This window comes from Antechinus flavipes, chromosome 3 (assembly GCF_016432865.1).
Source record: "Antechinus flavipes isolate AdamAnt ecotype Samford, QLD, Australia chromosome 3, AdamAnt_v2, whole genome shotgun sequence".
NCBI lineage: Eukaryota > Metazoa > Chordata > Mammalia > Dasyuromorphia > Dasyuridae > Antechinus > Antechinus flavipes.
In genome coordinates, this window is record NC_067400.1 from 585,675,340 (window position 1) to 585,687,485 (window position 12,146).

The 12,146-nt window shown below is 48.3% G+C and overlaps 1 protein-coding gene across 1 annotated transcript; it reads right to left on the minus strand.

The window, feature by feature from the left end:
• Positions 1–61: 61 nt before the first annotated feature.
• Positions 62–11,588, minus strand: HTR6 (5-hydroxytryptamine receptor 6). Its single transcript, XM_051988400.1, has 3 exons — positions 10,850–11,588; positions 4,311–4,472; positions 62–2,296 (listed from the first exon to the last, which is right to left on the minus strand). The coding sequence occupies exons 1-3, from the start codon at positions 11,567–11,569 to the stop codon at positions 1,871–1,873; spliced, it is 1,308 nt and encodes a 435-aa protein (XP_051844360.1). The 5' UTR covers positions 11,570–11,588; the 3' UTR covers positions 62–1,870.
• Between the last annotated feature and the right edge of the window lie 558 nt (positions 11,589–12,146).

Genomic DNA, 12,146 nt, shown 5'->3' on the forward strand with positions numbered 1-12,146 from the left:
ATATAGGACTACAGTACATGAAAGTTAAGGGAGTGCTTAGAACATAAGAGCTGGGAGGGCCCTTAGAACCCGGGATGTCAGAGCTGGGAGGGCCCTTAGAACCCGGGATGTCAGAGCTGGGAGGGCCCTTAGAACCCAGGATGTCAGAGCTGGGAGGGCCTTAGAACACAGGAGGTCAGAGCTGGGAGGGCCCTTAGAACACAGGACATCAGAGCTGGGAGAGTCCTTAGAACCCAGAGTGTCAGAGCCGGGAGGGCCCTTAGAACCCAGGGTGTCAGAGCCGGGAGGGCCCTTAGAATCCAAGATGTTAGAGCTGGGAGGAACCTTAGAACACAGAATATCTGAGCTGAGAACTTAGAACAGAATTTCAAAGCTGAGAAGGAATTAGAACATGAAGTGTCAGAGCTGGGAGACATTTTAAAGCACAGAATACATAGACCATGGGATCATGATGGAGATCACTGAAGATCACATCTTGGTGGTCCTACTTTTCACAGATAAAAAGGGTGAGGGCCTGTGGTCCTAAGTGGCACAAGACCTCAGCAGCACAGCAGGGCCTCCCACTCAGGGCCCAGGCCCAGGTTCCCTATGGGCCCCTCTGCATTTTCCCACATCTCCCTCACACTGAGAACACCCCAGCCTCTTGGCTGAGCTCCCACCTGTGAGAAACGGTACAATGGGAATGTTCCGCCACCTTAACCAGCACTTTGTGCTTTGCAAAGTGCAATCCACATAATCCTGTGAGGTAAAAGATTATTCCCATTTTAGATGAAAGAACTGAGGCTCAGAGACGTATAATCCAAGATCTGAACCCAGGTCTTCAGACTCCTGTCTGCCCTCTGTACCAGAGCTTCTGTGGCCTGCTACCCCATGTGGAATCACATAACTAAATGGGGGGGGGGGGTTTTACAAAAATGTGGCAACAGTAAAAGGTTTCTGAACAGAACAACTAAAAGTTGTCAGAATCAAGTGCATAAAGAGCATGAGGAGTTTCTGGCAGCGCTTGCCCGTGTTGCATGGCAGCCTCGGTCCTGAACCCACAACGTGGGCACCTTGGTACTGCGCCTGCACAAACGCCACCAAAAATACCTCGGCTCAGACTCCAGACAGGGGCACGTAAAAACTTCTTGGGTGAGAAGGGGTCTCGAGTGGCAAGTTTAAGAAGCCCTGCTGCCCACAGTGCCTATGCTGCCCACAGCGCCCCATGCTGCCCTCTCCCCCTCCAAAAACCCATCACCTCTGATTCCCATGAGCTCCACTGACCTGAGGCCCACAAGCCCTCCCCCCCCATGTAGCCCCCAGAACTTCCCCGGCCTCAGAACGGACCTGGGTCTCCTCGCCATGGAGCTTAGAGCCCTAGGGCCGCCCCTTGGCTTGTCGGAGCCGATCCCTCCTCTCTGGGGTGGAGAGCCAGCCCCGCCCCGTCGCCCTGTATTCTTTCTCCTCCCTTAGACCGGGGGCTCCCCGCTTCTAACTGAGCAGGAATGGCCACGGTTTCCCTCCCCCACCCCGAGTTAAGACTCTCCCACATAAGACTGAGAGGTCCCAGGGTCAGGGCCCCCTCCCTTGAGACACAGCCCCAGAGGCCTCCTGAGGGCAGGAATTGGGTTTTTTGGGAGGACATCTGAGAGCCTCGGCTACTTCCCAGTCCGTACCACTCCCCCCCGACACAGCCGAGGCTCCACACAGTGAAAAGTTCTCCGACGAGACCCCCACAAACATGTCCAGGTGAGCACGGAGGGACGGCTCCGGAGCCATCAGGAGGATGCTAGGGGGTCGGCTTGTTGTGGGCGGGGGCTGCTGGAGGGTCTGGCTGCCCTGGAAGGGAGGGGCCCCCTCAGAGCAAGGCCACAGGCCCCGACTTCCGGGCTCAGTCCGTGGGGGCGTTGAGGGGATAGAGCTTTAGCTCAGGCTCCCCAGGGTCCATGTCGAAGAGGCTGAGGGCATCGGCGCCCGTGGGCGGGGAGTGGCCGGGCAGGGCCTCCCGGGGCTGCTCCATGACCTGCAGGGTGGAGGTGCCTGAGTCCGCCTCCCCCGGGAGGGTCATCCTGGGCTGCAAGGAGAAGCCCACCTGCGAGAGGTACTGGGGGGCCCCGCTGTGGGAATTGCGCATGGAGAGCGAGACGAGACTAGTCCTGCGCTCCCAGGCCCAGCGGGCACAGGGCACGAACTTGGCCAGCGCCCTCTTGAAGTCCCTCATGAAGAGCGGGTAGATGATGGGGTTCATGGTGCTGTTGCAGTAACCCAGCCAGGTGAGGACATCAAAGAAGGCTCGGGGGATGCAGTCGCACACCGTCTGTGGAGGACAGGAGAGGGGTCACAGGGAGACCCACACACGGCCTTCCGCCAAGGGCCCCGGCTGGCAGCTCTTAGCTCAGAGGAGCCCTCAGCTTACCCCGTCTCAGCGGAGCCTTCCAGGAGCCCAGCCCCTTACTTAGGGCCAAGTTCATTTTAAAGATAAGGAAACTAAAGCTCTGACACAAAGTCAGTCAACAAACTTCCTTATCTACAAAATGAGGGGCTTGAACCCAATAGTAAGGGAGCTTCCACCTATGAAACCATTCTAAAACTTCTCCCAACTCTGACCTCCTGGGTTCTAAGGGCCCTCCCAGCTCTGACCTCCTGGGTTCTAAGGGCCCTCCCAGCCCTGACTTCCTGAGTTCTAAGGGCCCTCCCAGCCCTGACCTCCTGAGTTCTAAGGGCCCTCCCAGCTCTGACCTCCTGGGTTCTAAGGGCCCTCCCAGCTCTGACCTCCTGGGTTCTAAGGGCCCTCCCAGCTCTGACATCCCGGGTTCTAAGGGCCCTCCCAGCTCTGACATCCTGGGTTCTAAGGGCCCTCCCAGCTCTGACCTCCTGGGTTCTAAGGGCCCTCCCAGCTCTGACATCCCGGGTTCTAAGGGCCCTCCCAGCTCTGACCATCCATATTCTAAGGTCCTTCACATATCTAACATTATATGAATCGAGTCAATGACAGAACCATTATTGTTTTCTGCCAGACCTCTTCTTTTCTGGGACTCCACGCATTTCTTTTCATTCCCTAGTGCCTGGGGCTATCTGAGTTTCCAGATCAGACCTCCCCAGAAAAGACTGTTCAAATGATCAAACAGCTGAGAATGACAAGGCAAGAGCAGCAGGAAAAGACAAACTAAATACTGAGGACAAGGGGCTATTAATTAGAGTTCAGGAATCACATTAGACAGGAGCTTCTCTCATTCACCCCCTAGTGACTACCCTAGTATCAGGCAACAAATTGGATTTTGGAGACAGACCCTCAGGTTCAGTCTAGCTTAACTACCAGAATCCTGTCCAGAACGGTTCATTAACTCAGCCTAAATTAGCAAGCCCTAACACTCTAGATCCCACTACCTCAAGGAGTCTGAGGTCATCCCCTACCTACAGAAGACCCCCTCCTGCCCCTAAGCCATGGAGACTCATTTGCTGTAGGCTGGGAGAAGGAGATTCCCTAATTTCTTCTCCTGATTCTTTAGAGAAATTCCCCTAGACTCAAATAATGTCTGAGTTGGGAAGATTTTAGAACAACTTTGTATGTGGAAGATCCCTTAGCACTGGGTCCAAGCCCCTCATTTTGTAGATAAGGAGTCATCTGGTCCAGGAACATCTTCTGGAACACCTCTGATAAGTGGGCATCCATCTTTCCCTCAGCACTTCATGATAAGAAGACGCCCACTACCTCCCCAGGACATCCCATTCCATTTTTGGACAGCTCCAGTTGGTGGGAAGATTTTCCTGACCCTAAGCCTAACTCTGCCCATGTAGCTTCTACCCACAGCTACTGGTTCTGCCCTCTGGATAAACACACAGAGATAACCCCACTAATACATAAAGAAATAAGAAATAAGAAAAGAAATTTAAAAAAAAAATAATAAAGTCTTGCCTTTTCTCTTCCCTCACTTTCTTGTGTTCTCTGAGCTAAAGAAACCCCTCCCTGTTCCTTCCCCTGTTCTTATCTAGCATGTTTCCCAGAACTCAGCACCCTGGACAGCCTCCAGACCCACCATAGTTTGTTGCAATCATTGCTGGGCTTGTAGGCGAGCGTCTCCACACTCCAGATGTGGCCTGACTAGAGTAGATTACTCCATCTGTGTCAGACTTGAGCTTGTCCAGCTACCATGTCTTTTATGGGCATTTACTCAGCAGAGAACCAGGTCTCTCCATTACAACATCACCCACGTACCCCCTTACCCGCTCCAAAATTCCTGCTTCGGGATTTCTGCTCAGGAAGGAAGTCCACAGAACGTGTTTCACCCTGGCCTTTTCCTCCACAAACTTTGCCCTCGGGAAAGTCTTACCTGGATCACATTGGCTACAAAGAAGGGCAGCCAAGCCACAAAGAACATGCCCAAAAGGATGCCCAGTGTCAAGCTGGCCTTCAGAGCCTTCCTGCTGTGCTTGGAGGCAAACCGTCTGTTCTCACTGGAGGTGGACGCTGCTGGATTTGGAGTCCTCGGCACCTGCAGGGGTTACATGTCTTTGAGGCTCCTTGGGGGTAGCTGCGACTGACCCTTCCCCCTGACCACAGAGGCCCTCCCAAGCCCACCTCTCCAGCCCCGCTTCCAGACAACTAACCTTGACCCCAACCGATCATCTCAAAAATGACCTTGCTCATGAATGGGAATTTGGACAGACCGAACACTGGGGATGGAAATCCAAGTCAGAATACTGTCTGTACAAGTGGAAGCTTCATTTTCATGTCTAAGCACAAGAGTGGAGGCCCATCCAAAGTACCCTCCAGTTCTTCTATTTGGGTCAAACTGTATTTCACTGAAGATGGCTTTGAAATAAGAAGCTTGGAAATCTTTCTGATCTATAAAAACTCTCATTGTATTTGCTGTCACGGGATTTATCTGTGTGCTTGGAGATATGTTCCTAAAAAAGAAGGGTTTAATTCAAATTATTCTTTTCCATTCATTCATGCAGAACAGTGGATAGCCCTGGGCTTGGAATCAAGAGCTCAAATATGGCCTAAGGCGCTTATTAGCTGTGTGATCCTGAGCAAGTAGCTTAATTTGTATCTGTGGCAGTTTCCTTAACTATAAAATGATAGCACCTACCTCCCAGAATTGTTTTAATTATCAAATACAATATGAATGGTCCATGTTGGGAGGATAATATATTAAGCTATGCTTAGTACAGTGTCTAACATACAGTAGGCACTTAATAAATGCTTTACTCCTTTCCTTTCCCATCTAGTCCAACTACATACCTTTACTCAATATTTAGTCCCTGGGGAAAAAAAAGACCTTTGGACCATCAACTGGGAAATGATTCTTAGTGTAATAAATCTGAATGAATAGAAATGTCACCTTAAAATCTGCATAAAATTTCCTGATTATTTGTTTTCTTTTAAATGCTAACTTTTAGAGGACTTGCTTGTATATCTGAGGGAAACTTTAATATAATACAAATCATTTTATCTTAAAACAAATAAATACAAACAATTAGTGCCCAGTGCTTCACTTGAAGAACTCTGGTAAGAGCAAACCTATGTCTCTCAAGATTACCCCTTCTACTTTTGTTATTGTTCGTTGTTTCAGTCATGTCTAACCCTCCGTTGCCCCCATTTGATGTTTTTGTTGGCAAAAATATTGTAGTGTTTTCCCATTTCTTTCTCTAATACATTTTATAGATGAGGAAATTGAGGCAAACAAGTTAAGTGACTTGCCCAGGGTCACATAGCTGGTAAATATCTAAAGCCAGATTTTAACTCATGAAGATGAATTTTCAGTGCTCTAACCATTGTACCACCTAGCTGCCCCTTCTACTTTTAGTTACTCTAAATTATTTTGAAATAGATTTCCTTATGTAGAACTAATTCTGCTTCTCTGAAATTTCTTCCCATTATTCCACATTCTGAGGTCAGACAGTCCAAATCTAATCCCCTTTCTATGTACCTTTTTTAAATACTTGAAGCTTGATATCATGACCTCCACCACATCACTCTTGAGCCTTCTCCAAGCAAAACAATCTCCAATTAATGCTTATACGACAAAGATACTTTCCAGCTTATTAATAGTCTTCTTAAATTGTAGTGCCCAGAAGGGATCCAATACTCCAATCCCTTCATTATACAGGAGAAGATCAAAATGGACTCCAGAGCAGAGATCGGATCTTAAAAAAACATTTTTTTTTATTCCTCCATCACATCTATAAGAATGAGGAGGTCATCTAGGAAAGATACCTTCTCAGAATCACATAGGTACTCTTTATCAGGGACAAGACTCAAACCCATCTTGGTTCCATATTAAAATAGCCTATGAGCTATTGCTGTATAAATAACAACCAAGTTGTATGTTGCATTTTGTATGCTTATGGGCAATGTGTATGCTGGGAAAGAATTTCAGGTCAGCGAAGTGGGAAGATTGGCTGTCTCTTACCAAACTTTTCAGGGATCTGGCCAGAGATGGAAAGACTTCTTCTTTGCATTATGAATCCAATCCAACCCAATGTTGGCCAGCCCAGTCCTGTCCAATCCATTCCAAAACAAAGATAGATATCTTATCCTTTTGAGTCCAGTTCAATCCAAGTTCAACCCAATCTAGTATAGTTTAATTCAAGCCAGTCCAGGTCAAACCATACCAGTCCAATGCAGGTCAAGCCAGTCCAGTCTAGTCTAATCTAGTCCAATCCAAATCAATCCAATTCAGTCCAGTCCAGTCTCATCCAATCTAGCCCTGGTAGTCAGTCTAGTCCAGTCTAATCCAATCCATTACAAAGCTATCTTATCCTATTCTTTTGAATCCAGTGCAGTCCAGCCTAATCCATTCCAATCCAGGTCAATCCAATCCAATCCAATCCAAATCAAACCAATCAATCAGAAATGAGAGGGTCAAGAAGAAGTCATAACCAACTGGGAGAACATAGAAAAAGGAATGTGCACTAGAGACTGGGAAAAGAGGTGATTTTGTCTGTGAACAATAGAAGTCATAGACCCTCATCTCATCTCAGGGCCCACTAGTACTTCAATACTTATTGTGATACAGGATCTATAACACAGAATGCCAGAGGAGGAAATAATATTAGGTTATGTAAAGATGCAATTGGCATATACTCTTGTCAAGCCAGAGAGACTTCTTGGATACATAATCTGTTTGAACTTCCCCATTTACAGATGAGAAAACTGAGTCTCCTCAGGTTAACTGACTTGCCCAAGGAGTAGCAAAAGAAGCAGAGTTGAGGATTCCAACTCTTCATTTTTTTTTCTTTTTTGCAGGGCAATTGGGTTAAGTGACTTGACCAGGGTCATGTAGCTAATAAGGGTCAAGTATCTGAGGTCTATATTGAACTCAGGTCTTCCTGATTCCAGGGCCAGTGCTCTACCCACTCTAGGAGCCTTCCAAAGAGAGGGGTCCTGTCCGTGGTACTGAAATTTGCTCTGAACAATTTTGTGCAACTAAACCTGCTGCAAATTCTAGAACAAAGGACCATAGATCTAGAATGGGAAATCACCTTAAAAGTCATTTCCCACATTTAATAGATGAAAACATTGAAGGCACCAGAGTGCCTTGCCTAAGGTCACAAAGTGGCAGAGTGGGATTTGAATCTTATTTCCTGACATCAAACTAGATCTCCTTCTGAATCACACTGCTAAAATGTCGGTCTTGGAAGGGACACGGAACACAGAATTCCAGACCATGAAAGGACTTTAGAACTCAGAATGTCAGAGCTGGAAGGGACCTTAGGAAACAATGCCAGAGCTCAGAGAGTCCTTAAAACAAAGAATATTAAAATTTAGAACCCAGAATGTCAACATGGAACATAGAATGTTACAACTTGAAGGACCTTAGAACAAAGTAGATCAGAACTAGAAAGCATGTGCCTTCAACTCCCTGATGGGGCCAGAGAATATCCCCTCAACACCCATTCCTGTCAACACTGACAGGAATTTTAATGAAAATTCAGTCCAAACATATACCTGACCAAGACTTTCCTCTGCATCATTCTTGACATCCAGCCCTTTTACAAGTCCAACCTTAGTCCATCCAATCTAATGCAAGACAATCCAGTCCAGCCTAATACAATATGATGCTATCCTATCCAGTCCAATTTAATGCAGGCCAGTCTAATCAGGTCCAATTCAAGCACCTTGTCTCAGGGGAAAGCTGATGCCTGACAGTCCAGGAAACTCTTTCTTAAGGAAGAATGGGTTGTAGCCATTGCTATATTGCCTTGTGTACTCCTTCTTGCAATGTAAGTTAAAATGCAAACACAATATTCTAGGGCTGTAAGTGTTAGCATCCATCTTTGACAGATAAGGAAACTGAGACTCACAGATTGTGACTCACTGAGAGTCAAAGAACTAAGAAGTATCGTAGGCTACTCAAACCCAAATCAATCTTCCTGACTATAGCTTAAAAAACACACCATCCCTGTTGCCACAGGAAATCAGGGTGGGCTTTTCCACTGCTTATAGTCTCATTACAAATCAATTCAGTTCAACAAGCTTTTATTTATTAAACGCCTGCAGAGGCAGTAGGGTGCAATACAGTGATATCAACATTCAATTAGCCAGTAAATCATTCAAAAGAATCTCTGCAAGTTACATATTGACCTAGAAAACCACATAAAAATATTATCTGTGTTCTATTGTATTTTTATTTATTTTACAAAATGTTTCCCAATTCCATTTTAATCTGGTTTGGGCCCATTTGTAAATATTGTGGTCCACATGTGGCCTTCAGGATGTGTTTGACACTTTAGTGTAGAGGCTGGAGCCTGCCTTGAAGAATAAAGCAGGGGTGCAAGTTTATACTTCTATTGTGGTTTTTGGTTAACAAATATTTTCTCTAAGATAGGCGGGACAAGTACAAAATCAATTTTACAGAAGAAAACCAAGACAATAAAAATAAAAGCCTAGGATTCTGTCTCTCTCTCCCCCCTCTAGAATTCAGGAAGAGGGGCAATGAAATCAATAATAGGAGTGTTCTCATCCTTATTTAACAGATGAAGAAGCTCTTCATTTTACAAATAAGGCCTCTGAGAGGTGAAGGTGGTAGTTAGGATTTTGAATTCAGGGCAGATCCTCCCACCTAAAAAAGAGACAATTTAGCCCCTTGATAATCAGGAGACCATGTTTTGAGTATAAGTAAGCCAGGAGCTGATTCCACTCCCACCATCAATGCCAGCAGTAGAAATAATTAGAGAGCAGAAGCTTGTGGCCTAAGAAACAGGGATCATAACCAGATCTCAACCTTCCTTGAAACCGAACAAAATGGAAGAACTTAGAGCAGACTTTCTTCTGGCTTATTCCTAATGTCTTTATGTGAAAGCCTCTTCATGGAAGGCTTTGTGGTCTAATCACCAATAGAAAGCATTGGGGATCTGCCCTGAATTCAAAATCCTGACTACTGCCATCACCTCTCAGATATCTCATCTGTTAAAATGAAGACCTTCCTCATCTGTTAAATAAGGATGAGAACACTCCTGTTATTGACTTCATAAGGCCATGGGAAAAGCACCTTTGCAAACCTTAAAGCTTTGTAATAAATCTGACTTGTTATTTTTTCAGTGTTCTAGTTTCTCTTCCAATTCCAATACTCGATCTATCAATGGCCAGCAAGAGATATACAAGAAAAGCCCCTTGTGATTTTATGATTCTCTATGACCTGTGGCTCCTAAAGACGGAGCCCAGCAAGAGATATACATGAGCCCCTTAGGAATTTATGATTCTCTGTGATCTCTCTCTCCTACAGATGGAGTTCAAAAAGAGATATACAGGAGCCCCTTAGGATTTTATGATTTTCTGTGACTTGTGTCTCCTAAGAGATGGAGCCCAAAAGAGATATACCCAAGCCCTTTAGGAATTTATGATTCTCTGTGACCTGTGTCTCTGAGGGATAGAGTCCAGAAAGAGATATACCTGAGCCCTTTGTGATTTTATGTTTCTTTGTGACCTGTCTCTCCTAGAGATGGAGCCCAGAAAAGATATACAGGAGCCCCCTTATGATTTTATGATTTTCTGTGACCGATCTCTCCTAGAGATGGAGCCCAGAAAGAGATATACCCAAGCCCCTTATGATTTTATGAGTCTCTGTGACCGGTCTCTCCTAGAGATGGAGCCCAGCAAGAGATATACAGGAGCCCCTTATGATTTTATGAGTCCCTGTGACTGGTCTCTCCTAGAGATGGAGCCCAGAAAAGATATGCAGGAGCCCCCTTATGATTTTATGATTTTCTGTGACCTGTCTCTCCTAGAGATGGAGTCCAGAAAGAGATATACCCAAGGCCCTTATGATTTTATGAGTCCCTGTGACCGGTCTCTCCTAGAGATGGAGCCCAGCAAGAGATATACAGGAGCCCCTTATGATTTTATGATTTTCTGTGACCCGTCTCTCCAAGAGATGGAGCCCAGCAAGAGATATACAGGAGTCCCTTATGATTTTATGAGTCCCTGTGACCGGTCTCTCCTAGAGATGGAGCCCAGAAAAGATATGCAGGAGCCCCCTTATGATTTTATGATTTTCTGTGACCTGTCTCTCCTAGAGATGGAGTCCAGAAAGAGATATACCCAAGGCCCTTATGATTTTATGAGTCCCTGTGACCGGTCTCTCCTAGAGATGGAGCCCAGCAAGAGATATACAGGAGCCCCTTATGATTTTATGATTTTCTGTGACCCGTCTCTCCTAGAGATGGAGCCCAGCAAGAGATATACAGGAGCCCCTTATGATTTTATGAGTCCCTGTGACCAGTCTCTCCTAGAGATGGAGCCCAGAAAAGATATGCAGGAGCCCCCTTATGATTTTATGACTCCCTGTGACCTGTCTCTCGGAGGGATGGAGCGGAAGGAATGAAGGTGGGAGAAGCTGGCCCGGCATCCAGCATAATCGATTACCTGCAGGGCCTCCATGTTGGTGGCAAGGGAGGCCACTTGCACCGCCTGCTTTCGGGCAGTCACCAGGATCCGACAGTAGGTGAAGGAGATGGCCACAGAAGGCAGGAAGAAGGTAAGGCCGGACGCCACCAGGACAAAGGGCAGGCTGGCCAGCAGGCGGCACTGCCCCCCGGGGGCCAGCTCGGGCCAGGCGGCCTCGGCGGTGGCGTTGGGGGCCGGCGGGCGGCCCTGCCGGTGCCAGCCCATGTGCGTGGGCAGGAAGGAGGCCAGGGCGGCCAGGCTCCAGGCGGCCAGGATGAGGGCCAGGGCGCGGCACGGCGTCATGCGGCCCTTGTAGCGCAGCGGAGACAGGATGAGCAGGTAGCGGTCCAGACTGATGAGACACAGGTTGAGGATGGAGGCGCTGCAGCACATGACATCGAAGGCCACCCAGAGCAGGCAGAGGCTGCGCGCCAGCACCCAGCGGCCGTACAGCTCGTTGAGCATGGCTGGCGGCATCACCACCAGCCCCACCAGCAGGTCCGACGTGAAGAGCGACACGAGGAAGTAGTTGGAGGTGCTGCGCAGGGCCGGCTGCGTGCAAATGAGCAGGATGAGCAACGAGTTGCCTCCCGCGGTCAGGGCGATGATGAGACACAGAATGGCCGCCACCCATCCGCTGCCCTCGGGAGCCCCCAAGCTCGGGCTACTGCTGTTGGCCAAACCCACCTCTGAGGCCATGGGTGGGGGGCGACAGCGACGCCTGGCGGACGCCCCGATCCGGAGGGATAACCGAAGGGAGGAGGGGGAAAACGGGTGATGATGCTGAGAGCCCCGCGGGCCTGAGAAAAAGGGCGAGGGAAAGATGGTGGCCTGAACGCGGGCTGGCGAGAGGGTGGGCACTGGGAGCCACGCGGGGGTGGGAGGGGCTGGGAGGTCTAGGCCCAGAGGAAACAGATCCCGAGGGAAGCGCTACCGCTACCGAGGTGCGACGTGGCGGGGAGACGAAGGGGCATCCCGGAGTCTAAGCGAGCAAGGGGGCTGCTCCTGGCGAGGTCGGCTTTCTGTTACGATCGGTTGCCCATTTTATAGATGAGGGGGTACAAGAGCAAGAGATGGCGGTGGCGAGGTTGAGGTTGAGAAGAAAGATGAAGGTGAGAACGAGGTGCAATGTGGGCTGAAGGATGGATTTGGGGTGCACGCGCGGCGCGCCACAAAAGCGGAATTTAGGAGAGGGGATAGGAGTACGTAGAGGCATGCGGAGCGGAGCGGGAGCGCGACTCCGGGAGGGGGGACGTGGTGATGGAGAAGGGTCGGG